The sequence below is a fragment of the Leptonychotes weddellii genome, chromosome 14, assembly GCF_054177405.1.
Source record: "Leptonychotes weddellii isolate Sample4059 chromosome 14, ASM5417740v2, whole genome shotgun sequence".
Taxonomy (NCBI): Eukaryota; Metazoa; Chordata; class Mammalia; order Carnivora; family Phocidae; genus Leptonychotes; species Leptonychotes weddellii.
In genome coordinates this window covers 46026832-46038188 of record NC_138382.1, presented here as the reverse complement: position 1 = coordinate 46038188, position 11357 = coordinate 46026832, and the positions used below count along the sequence as shown (strand labels likewise).

The following is an 11357-nucleotide window of genomic DNA, read 5'->3' as shown; positions in this document are numbered from 1 at the left end:
TATAAAAACCATTCTTAACATAATACCCTCCAGGTACGCCAAGTGAATAGTCAGACAAAGACAGATACCATGACTTCCTTGATATGTGGAATCTCAAAAACAAAATGAACAAACAAAGCAGGAACAGATCCATAATCACAGAGAACTAACTGATGGTTGCCAGAGGGGAGGGGAGGTGCGAGGATGGGCAAAAAGGGGTACAGGGGAGGGGGAGGTACAGACTTCTAGTTACGGAATGAGTAAGTCATGGGGATGAAAGGTACAGCGTAGGGAATTCAGTCAATGCTATCGTAATAGTGTTGAATGGTGACAGATGGTAGCTACACCTGGGTGATGCACAGAGTTGTCCGATCACTATGCTGTACACCTGATACCAATGTAATGTTGTGTGTCAACTATACTTCAATAAAACCAAAACCAAAACAGTTCTTATTCTAGTCACACACAAGAGCTCCTTTACACTAAGACAGTGTCATGCCCAATGACTTAAAAAGACATATACACTGTGATAAGCAGCCTCAAAGATGGACCCAAGGACCTGCCCCCCACCTCCCTGGCATGCACACCCTTAAGCAGTCGCCTTCTGCTGGGTGTGGGCTGAACCTAGTGACTCATTTCCAAGATCAGGTTATAAAGAGACTGCCTTCTGTCTCTCTCACCCTTTCCTGCTTGCTCTGATGGAAGGCAGGACCATGCTGTGAGATGTGAAGAGATCCCCAAGCAAGGCAATGAGGGAGGCCTCTGGCGAACTGTCAGCAGGGAACTGAGGCCCTCGGTCCGACAGCCTGTGAGGCGTGTTATCCTGCCAACAACCACGCAAATGGCCTTGGAAGTGGATCCTCCCCCAGCTGAGCCTTCAGATGAGCTGCAGCACCAAAGGACACCTTGGTTGGAGCCTGAAGGCAGAGGCACCCAGGTAAGCCACACATGGATTTCTGAACCACAGGAATCATGAGATAATAAATGGTGTTTCTAAGTTTTGGGATAATTTGTTGTACAGCAATAGATAACTAATCCATATACATAATATAACTTAGGAAACAGTAATTCAGATTGTACCAAAGGGGAAATCATTTACTCTCTGAAGATTGGTGGAAGTAGATGTCCAGGTCATGTGGACACTGGATAGCAAATGACCACTGCTATGCATTAAAGTCAGCTTGGACTGTCTCCACGGGGCCATGATCTCAGCCTTTGGAGAAATGCATTTAACCCAATGCCCAACAAGCTTGCTCATACCACTTCCTGATGAGCAACTTGTGGGAGGGCATGGTGCATGAATATGATCCCCATTTGACCCTCTTCCCCAGAGAGTCTGCTCTCTTATTTCAAACCCAAGCCCCAGTCAGCATTCCTTGGGTCAGCCTAACACAGAGGGCAGAGAAAGGAATAACATCTAAGGGTCTCAGAAAACGATACTGAGCCCCCACACATTTTCTCCCTATTTGTCAAATGCACAGAAAGGTTTATTTATTTTAATAGTTTGGTGCTTTTTCCTCAGTGGTTTTTTAAATTTTTTTTAAGCATCCAAATAGTTCTGAGAGGTGTATCCAACCAATGAACTCCACCTCAGTGACACTCGGGGTGGGGGGCGGGGCTGGTGGTTATGGCGAGCTGGCTAGGAATCACACACAACCTAAGGCCTCTCTTTTTGAGGCTGCTGCCAAATCTGGGACCTTGTCCAGATCTGGGAACATCTGGGGAGTGTAGAGTGTGTAAAACTGTAAGTCACAGGAGAAAATGACTGAGAACCACTTCCTTGGTTATCTGAAGAAAGAAATGTGACTTTCTCTAGTTTCCACCGCCATCAGCCTCGGGGTCTGCAGACATGCCACAAAGGAACGGCTGTCCCCTGGACGCATGAGGGCAGAGTGAGTGGGGACCTCACCTCTATCTTCTGGTAGACCTCCTTAAACATGCCAGGGATCACGTACTGACGCTCCACCGCCTGGATCTCGTCTCTGGTTGGCCAGATGTCTTTCAGAAATACCTGTTGTCCCTTTGCATTGACCCCTGGGGAAAACAAGTTTATTAAGGAGAAAAACTGCATTTAATCCCCCATTTTCATGATCCCATCCAGTCAAATCCCATTCTCCGTAGAAATGTTCTGTGAGGTCCATGCAAACACTGTGTAGTGAAGCGTGAATCGCTGGCGCTGGGGGATGTGGGTTAGGCTCCTGACAGCCTCTCGTCACAACGTTTTCGGCACCCCATCAATACGTAATCTTGCTTCACGTGTGCTTCGGCTTAAAGACACCTTCCCTAGGACATCCTGCTGATGCGTTAATGCCGAAGTCCCAGCCAACAGCACTACAACTCATGCCTGAACGAAGTCTGCCTCCCACAGGGCACCCCACAGCCTTCGTGGGCATCCGTGCGCTAGGTGGCACTTCAGCACTACGCTTGGGGGCTATTTTAAAAAGTGAAATCACCAAAACCACAAAAATGTGGAAAGACGTGGCACTACACGGAGCACGAACAGGATACGTATTTACAGCATGAGAGCTGAGGGGAGAAGCAGAGCCCTGCCTCGTCTGGCTGCAGCTGAGAACGCGCACGTTGAGTGCACGAAGCCTGCATCCCTGTGTGTGTGTCTGCAAATGACCATGGAGGCAACGCAAGACGAGTCTTGATTTGGGGGTTAAGCTACATTTTAGTGAAGAGGCAAATCTGCAAATATCGAATCCACACATGAGGGTCAACTACAACTCTAGTGGGGCTTTCCTAAAAGTGAACTGAAGGGGCGCTGTTGTCATAGTATTGAATCTACTGAGAACGACTGAGGAGGACACAGCAAGACCTCCAGAGGGAAGGACACAAAGCATCATTTCTCCAGATTAGGATACGTTAAAACAGTGTGTCGCATTAGATAAAAGCAGGAGCTAGAAAGAGAAAGAACTGGGGAAGAAGCCAGAATAGCACGCTCTCTCTGACTTTGCAGATTAATTTCCTTTTGTCGTCCCTTGTCCTTAGCTGATTCTCGTCTGTTCCAGTTCTGTCTTCGCCGTGTATGGGGGAGAAAAGACAAGACTCTCCTCATCTTTGTTAGTTCTACGTATCGTTATTTATTAACAAAAGTGGTTACTTTTCCTCCAGTAATATTTTCAAATTCACTGGAAACAGTGAAGGGCAGCCACACAAACGACATCTTACCCAGTGGCTCTTTCTCAAAGTTGATCCTGATGGTCCCAGCAATCGCATAGGCTATCACCAAGGGTGGAGAGGCTAAATAGTTGGCCCGGGTATTGGGGTGGACTCGACCTTCAAAATTCCTGTTCCCAGATAGTACTCCGACAGCGACCAGATCTCCCTGAGTCCGGCAAGAGAAAGATCAGGTCACACGGAGAAGGGGCCCAGGCTTTTTGTCATAGACCACCTGCTGAACTCTCCCATCACGGGGGCAGTTCTTTAACCTCCCTTTCACCTGGTCCTCTGCCTGCAGGGAGAAAAGTACACATGGGTGTCCCTGGGGAGACACTCTGGGTCAGAGGACACCGAGAGACATGGTTTCTGCTCCCGAGGAAATCCCAGGTGCGTCAGAAGGCAGCATCCTGGGGACTTCGCTGCCTGGGGCCTGAGAACAGTCCAACAGTTAGTTGAAAGCTAAAGGAAGCCACACTGACCTCCATCGGTTCTGTAATTCAGGCAAACCAAATCGTGCTTCTCAATGCTACAGAATTTACGGGCCAAAAATCAAGCCCATGCAATGTAGTTTCGATTGCACTGTTTGCGTGGAGACGTGTCTAACTTGGAGCCAGGTTTCAGGTGACCAGGCACACAGAGTCCTGGAGCCGTCTGTAGTGCAAGAGCCCGTGTGTGCCAGGCACTGCTCCAAGTCCTTCACGTCCATCTCCGTGCTCACAACTCTGTGAAACAGGTCCTATCATCATCCCCAATTTACAGCTGGGAAAACTGAGGCACAAGGTAGACTGCTAGTCAGGTTACCTTGACTCCAAAGACTGTATGTCTAAACACATTGCCTGCTGCCCTGGGCCTTCCTGAGACGACCAGCATTCCGGGCACACATCATATGAAAAGAGCCAACTGCTCCGAAGCCCCATAGGCTCCTCGGCCATTACCTGCGTGATGGCTTCGACCACAGGTTCAGGTAAGGGCCCGCTGTTGCCAATGCAGGTCATGCAACCGTAGCCCACCACGTCAAACCTAGGCGCAGGAAGAGAAGCAAGGCGGAGAGTGAGTCTCAGTGAGCCGCTCTGCCAAGGACAGTTCTAGAGACCGCTAACTTAAAGAGACCAGCAGCACGTGGAATAAGTGTAGTACTGTTCCTATAAAGCTTTCATTCTCAGGAGCGTTGTAAAAAAAAAAAAAAAAATCCTTCTCATCCAAATTAGGAATAGTGGGGAAACTGGAGAAATTGTATTTGGTAGCAAATGATTCATTTATGCCAAGGAATTTAAACATTTTTAGCCATTTTAGCTCAGCCTCTCAGTGGCTGAGCCAACGCTAGCCCATTGCGTAACCTCTGTTGATTGAGAAAAGGCACCCCGTCCTCCAGAAGGGTGCAGCGCAACACCATAGCACAGGCTTGATTTCAGCCCTGCTTTGCCCTTCAAGGGTGCCCTTGTCTGATGAACAACCAGCACAACTGTCCACAGGAGGGCCCGACTCCGTGGGAACGGAAGGGCTGAAGTCTCCTCACTGGCTAACAAGACTCATTAGATACCATCAGATGAGCTGATGTGTGTTACACAGTGACACGGCGAGACACATGTGGAATAAAATACAACCCGAGTGATGGTGTAAAAGAAAATTCCTCCTCACCCAAGCTGGGACAGATACGGCATGACCCCGCTCTCTCGCAGGTAGTAGGTGACCACACCGCTTCCAGGAGACAGGCTGGTTTTGATGTAAGGCTTCACGTTCAGGCCAGCATTCACAGCTTTCTTGGCTAACAGGCCTGTGAAATGGTCAACACCGACACAGTGTGGGATGGCTGCCCGCTCTAGGTGCCAGGGCGGGTTCAGGAAAGAGACCGACCCCTCGGTTTGCGTCGCCTGCCACCGCCTGACAAAGCTCCGTTCGTGGTGTTTTCTGCTCTTTCTGCTACCGAGCACAAATCAACAGCTCACTGGCCCACAGTCATTTACACGGATGCAGTAAACTCAAAATTAGTCAAGGAAATGAAGAGATAGGCTTCTTTTTTTTTTTTCAAAAGATAAACTTAAAAAACATTTAGGAATATACTATAGAATAAATTTTAACTTTGGGAGGGAAAGCAGTCTTTCTAATTACATTTTATTTGGATGAAAATTATAATTGGTAGGGCCCTTTCTTAAAGGATATGAACTGTGTACTGGTTGGTGAGGAGTGCAGTCAGTCTAGAGTAAAATTCTAGTCCCCAGGTATTCTTTTAAAGTAGAAAATCAAGAGCTCTAGGCCACTGGAATTTTGGCAGATACAGAGACTATTACAGAAACACTGGGTGCTCTCTTAACAACGTATCATAGAATTTGGAAAGAAATGAGGAGTGGGGGTAAAAAGGCACAAAAAGCTAGAGACAAGCTGGTGACTTGTCTTGAGGAAACCTGTTTGCTCCAGACAAGAAAAGCTTAGGGATCAACAGATGAATTCTTGGACAAAGAAGGTTTTCCTTATGTACTTGTGCACTTTATAAAGAAAGAACTCTTCGATGATATCTGGTCTGTGGACACAACAGGAACTCTTGGCAATGATAAAAAAAAATCTGGACACTAAAGAGACTTCTATTAATAAAACTTGGTATGTAAATATTAACTACTTGACCTGAATTGCGTAACAGCCAAGTAAGTTTTACGAGCCAGTGCCCTGTGCCCTAATTCAGATGCACTTACAATACTTCTAAGAGACTGAAGTCCAGTGTACAAAAAGGCCTATCAGGGGTTTTAAAGAGACTAATCTGTGATATGAAAACAGTTTTTTTTTTCTCCTACAGTCTGACACAAGATTCTAAGCTTTACCAGAAATTCATCTTTTTTTTTTTTTTTTGCTTTCTTCTACTTATTTTCCACGTTAATTCTAAAGACTAGTATGTATTACATATTCTACTTTACATACTTTGCTTTGAACACTCATTACTGTGTAAACACTTCTGGACCAACAAATCTCTGCATCTGGAAAAGACAAGGTTCAGGGAACTACATGTAGATTCAGGTAAGCCCCAGGGTCGTGTCTTGAAAGATTTCCACCCACACGTCCACATGACCACGGGGAGGAATTCAGATGCACTCACCTGCTCCTAACATCACAGATGGATTACTGGTGTTTGTGCAGCTGGTAATGGCAGCGATGACCACCGAACCATGAGTGAGGGTGAATTCGCTATTATTATAGATAAACGTCTTATGGTCATTATGATGGTCCAGAGCAACCTGGAATCCTTTAAACCCTTGCTACGGGAAGAAAAAAAAAAATGGAAGAAAAGAAACACAGTGAAATAGTGTCACTTTAGAAGGAAAAAAAATACCTTGGTAACTATAATTTTAAAAGCCAATTTTAGCAAAATATAAACATCTCATCTGAAATGCTACAGAAAACTGAAAGTCCTCTTTATTGTTTTTAAACCTTTATAAAAGGCAGTCATAAGTTCTGACTCTCCCTCTGCTTTGAAGTCCTATTAATGCTGACTTGCTTCTCATCTCAAAAATGGAAATGCTGTAACTACAAATTTAGTTCCAAGTTAGTCTAATTAAACCCGATGACATTATTGTAGAGTTTCATGGATATGAACCAAGGCCACTGATTCTAAAATGATGGAAATTTAGAAAAAGGTGTCCTTTTGGCCAGATTCAACTAATCATGGTCAATAAAGCAAATCAAGTACAGCTGAACATTTGGTGTCATGCTGGTGGCCCCAGGATAAAACTTATCAAATATCTTAATCATCATTTGGGGAGATGTTCATCGAAAATCTGCATACAAGATGCTAGGTACTTTGTGGAGTATAAAGGTGATTCTGACACACATCCTCTACTCAAACATACAGTCCAATAAGGGAAATCAGACCTGCAAATAATATAAAGGACCAGCAATGTAAGTTCAAGAACATGGATGCCATCCAAGGGTTTCAGACCAAGTGTCATGAAGGTTCAAACGAGGGACGGATGACGTTCTGCTATGAGATGTGAGGCCATGCTGTGGAGGCTGAGAGACACTGACATGCAGGGAGGGGGAGGAGCCATCCAGGTGGGGGGAGGCGGGGCATGAACCAAAGTACAATGGCCAGAAAAGCTGGGGCAAGTCGAGTGCATAGTGTGATGAGAGTTACAGGAAAAGCAGATGTGTGGCTGAGTTGTGTTCACAGATGGTAAAGGGCTCTAAGGAAGCTGTGTGGCCCTCGGCTAATGGGAGAGGCACCGAGGACTTCCGGATGGAGAAGAAACGCCCTCAGCGTCAGGCTTCGGGAAGCTTCATCATGGGGGGTGGTGGTGGAAAGCAGCGTGGGCTCTAAGACACGGGGCACAGGGCTGGGTTGGGAGGGGGGACTTCCACCTGCCTCTCCCCGGCCCCTACCTTGGCTCCGAGGCAGTTCTCAAAGTCCTTTTTCATGTCGGTCACGGCGACTTTGTCCTGAGGCCTTTTTGGTCCACTGCAGCAAGGCACGACCGTTCTCAAATTTAATTCCACAACCTGTCCACCCAAAAGAGAAGGAACTCAAGAAGTGACATCGTACCTTCGGAGAAAAAAAACGCAAGCTGGGCCACAGAACCGAAAACACCACAACCACAAAAACAAACTAAACCATCACATTCATAAACAAGGACTCTATGTTCTTTTTAATGCTTAAGGAATGAATTTCCAAAGATCAGGATGGGCACATAAGTGGCGTGGGACAGGCAGGAAGCCTTGTCACCTCCCAGAAAGACCAGGGTGTGTGCCCAGCTGGTGGCTAGCGTCTTCTATGCATCCGTCTTTGCAAAGCAGCTGATGCATCCTTTTTAATGGTGAGCTTCGTTTGAGATGGGCTTTCTACTAAAATGATACATAAACCATTGTACTTTTTTCTAAAATGATTTGGTAGGATGCCGCCATTCAGGCATCAGTGCCAGGCAATGGGCCTGGGTCTGACTGCATATTACCGTCCCTCAAGTATACTGTGAAACGAAACCAGGCTCCCACATCTAGGTGACCCTCTGGGCTTGCCTGTCCAGAAAAATGTGGAATCAGTTTGCCCCCTAGAAAATGAATGAAGGTAAATCACTGGATAAACCAGAACTAACTGCTATGCTCTACCCCCATTTCTTTTTCATCTGCAGTGATGAGATGAGCCTTTAAACAGCCCTACTCCCTCTGGCGAAGCCATCTTCAAAGGTCTTCCACATTAGGGGAGTCAGTCAGTAGGTCAGAAATGGGGTGCCCACTCAACTTATTGGCCAGGAGAAAAGGAAGAAGTTATTTTATGTTTACAATTCCTTATCCTCTTAATTGTTTCAGTCTTTTAAAACCTTGTTCTTCTGTGATGACTTGGCAGTGACTAATTTCCTACAAGTATGCCCCCTCAGAAAAAAACATACACAACTAAAATCACAGCCTCGAGGAAAAGGAAACACACTCTCTCATACCTGGGCAAAGTCTGGGTCTTGAGAGGGGTCACTGAAATCCCGAAACATTCCTACAGCTTGAAGATACTTTTTCATCTGCTTCACTTTTTCTTCATCACGACCTAAATGGGTGTTTTAAGAAATAACAAGTAACAGAGGTTAAGATGTCCTGGTGAGACGAATACCTCCACCAGCAGTCACACAAGGAAGGCGCATTTCGCTTACACACACACACCTAAATTTCGGCTGCTATTTCACCTTTCTGTCGAATATTCTGATTCTCTGGCTGATGCTGCTATTTACTGGGGGTCATTCACTGATCTGGTCTATTTTCTGAAGCAGATTCTGGTCCTACCTGTAAAAACTCCCCCTCTCTTTGGTCCTTGTCCTCCATTCAGAGGACCTCAGGCTTAGTACATCATCAGAGCACACCTTCATTGCCAAGATCACTTGCTTCCCGTCAAATAACCAGTAGTAGAAAACCAGTACAAACATCTAGGTTTCCAGAATACCTGAGCTCTTTCTACTGGCTGCACTGTGTCTATGTCATATTTCTGAAATCCTGACAACCATTTTGATTCCGCAGAGAAAAGGAAAACAAAACAAAACAAAAAAAACCAACCCAATAAATGTGACCGTGTGCACTCCAAGGGGCAGAGGCAGAAAGCGCGCTCTGATCCTCAGAGTTCCAGGAAGCCTGACCCAGGGCCTTCCGCTCTCACGGGTCTGCACTTACCCGTCTGCACCAGGTACTTGATGCTAACGTCATCAACCGGGAAGAAGGCAGCAGTCGCTCCATACTCTGGACACATGTTCGCAATTGTAGCTCGGTCAGCAATGGACAACTGGGGTACTCCTGGCCCGAAGAACTCCACAAATTTGCCCACTACCCCCACCTGGCGCAGATGCTGAGCAGCAGAACAAGAGAAAAGCTTGAGACTCGACAGCCCATCTTTAAAATGCAGAGCTAGCACTTTGTAATTCTTATAAACTAGCCTGGTGAGTAAACATAAAAAATAAACTGGCCCAACATATTTTTGATTACTTTAAAAAATAAAATTTAAAAAGTAATGTTAACTAAATATGGGGAATCTTGGATTGGATTCTGGAACAGAAAACAGTCATTACTGAAAAAACTGGAGAAGTTTCTAGTTTAGTTAATAGTGTTGTACCAATGTTCTTCATTTTGATTAATATACCATGGTTATGTGGGATGTAAACGTTTGGGGAATTTGGGAGAAAGGTAACAGGAACTCTCTGTTTTACCCGTATTTACATCAACTCTCCTGTAAATCTAAAATTATGTCAAAACAATTATTACAAAAAAAAAAAAAGGAAAGAAAAAGTAATGCCCAAAACACAGATAACATTAATAGAAGTTTTCCAAAGTGAGAAGGACTTTTTCTCTCTAATGAGATCACTGGAAGCGCCTAGAAGTGCTAAAAATTAAATAAATTCTTTCACCCTAAACAGTCTTGCACTAGTAGAATTAATAAGGTAGAGGCTTGTTTTCAAGGGTATAATGAACAAATTTCCTGAACACAAGTACAAGTTCATTGTAACAGAAAGATCTAGCCAGTCTGACTCCCATCTCTTTTCCAGACATGCCATCAGCCAGGGCTGGGGCCTCCGTGGCTCACTTGGCCCTGCCTGAAGCCAGTCTCACCAGCGGTGTGGACAGCCACACCGACAGGCTCTTCAGGTTACGTGGGCTTCTGCTAAATTCTGTGGGCAAGTCCTACATTATTCTACATTGGAAGAACAATGCACAGACCTCTATGATAAGCTATAGTATTCAAATAAATACCATTCCAAATTCCATAGGGATTAAATCAAAGAGAAACATTTTTTGGACTTTAACAGAATAGTAGCTATCCCTAACACTCCAAGCCTCCTAACAACCAGAAAAAACTATGGTTGTGATAATAAAAAAATACACTTTTCTAATAATCTTGCAAAATGAAACTGCTCTCCTTTTGCAAAGCAAGCAAATCACACACACACAAAGAAAAGATTATTTCTTGCAAAAGCTAAAGAAAAAGGAAAAAAAAAAGAACTATTTCCAGCTTGGAGAAACATCTGTTACAATAATGTAACTTCGAATACAGAGAAGGGAATTTAAAAAGTCAGACATTAAATTCATAGAAACAGTTTGTTATTTACATAAAGAAGAACCATGTGGAAAAATGTAGTCAAAGTATAAACACGCTTGGGAATGAGTCTTACAACCTTGGGATAGCGGTTATTTCTAGGACTGCGGAGGATGGCTTTAGCCATAAATATTTCATTTTATTTCTTAAAAACTATACCCACAGGGAGAGCTCTGAAGCAAATGTGGCAAAATGTTACCATCTGTTAAGTCTAGGTGGTGGCGCATATGAATGCCATTTTAACTTCTGTGTCTTTGAACTCTTTCACACTTTCAAAATATTTTTTTGAAGAAAAGGAGCCATGCAGCCGAGGAAGAGTAAAATGAACATTAACTGTCTAAAACTTAACCACAGAACTCTCCCCTTATCTCATCTCTTTTTAAAAATCATCAACATCCTGTTTCCTAGAGCACATGGAAACCAAGAGGGACTCCATCGTGCATTTGCTCCCTGTCCTCTGTCCCCGAGACCGTCCAAGACCACGGAAGAGGCAGCATATCATTACCTTGGTAATGGTGAGCACGATGTCAGTGGATGTCACCAGAGGGTGGGGACTTCCCACCAGCTTGTAGCCAATCACCTGTGGAAGCACCATGCTGATGGGCTGGCCCAGCATGACCGCTTCTGCTTCAATTCCGCCCACTCCTGCAAGGAAGGCATGACGGAAGAA

At 44.9% G+C, this 11357-nt stretch overlaps 1 protein-coding gene and 1 long non-coding RNA gene across 2 annotated transcripts in view; one reads left to right on the top strand and one right to left on the bottom strand.

Moving 5' to 3' along the window:
- The window catches only part of LOC145717042 (uncharacterized), a 1975-nt gene extending 1059 nt beyond the window's left edge, over positions 1-916 (top strand). The window contains exon 2 of the long non-coding RNA XR_014140021.1: positions 685-916. This is a non-coding gene — a long non-coding RNA (uncharacterized LOC145717042). The remainder of the gene's footprint in view (positions 1-684) is intronic.
- Positions 1-11343, bottom strand: part of ACO1 (aconitase 1) — a 23267-nt gene extending 11924 nt beyond the window's left edge. Inside the window, exons 1-9 of the mRNA XM_081803063.1 lie at positions 11193-11343; positions 9274-9445; positions 8559-8659; positions 7510-7626; positions 6230-6389; positions 4783-4918; positions 4080-4164; positions 3154-3310; positions 1889-2013 (exon numbers count right to left, since the gene is read on the bottom strand). Of these exons, the coding sequence (XP_081659189.1) occupies positions 1889-2013; positions 3154-3310; positions 4080-4164; positions 4783-4918; positions 6230-6389; positions 7510-7626; positions 8559-8659; positions 9274-9445; positions 11193-11303 (1164 nt within the window). The 5' untranslated portion in view covers positions 11304-11343. The remainder of the gene's footprint in view (positions 1-1888; positions 2014-3153; positions 3311-4079; positions 4165-4782; positions 4919-6229; positions 6390-7509; positions 7627-8558; positions 8660-9273; positions 9446-11192) is intronic.
- Between the last annotated feature and the right edge of the window lie 14 nt (positions 11344-11357).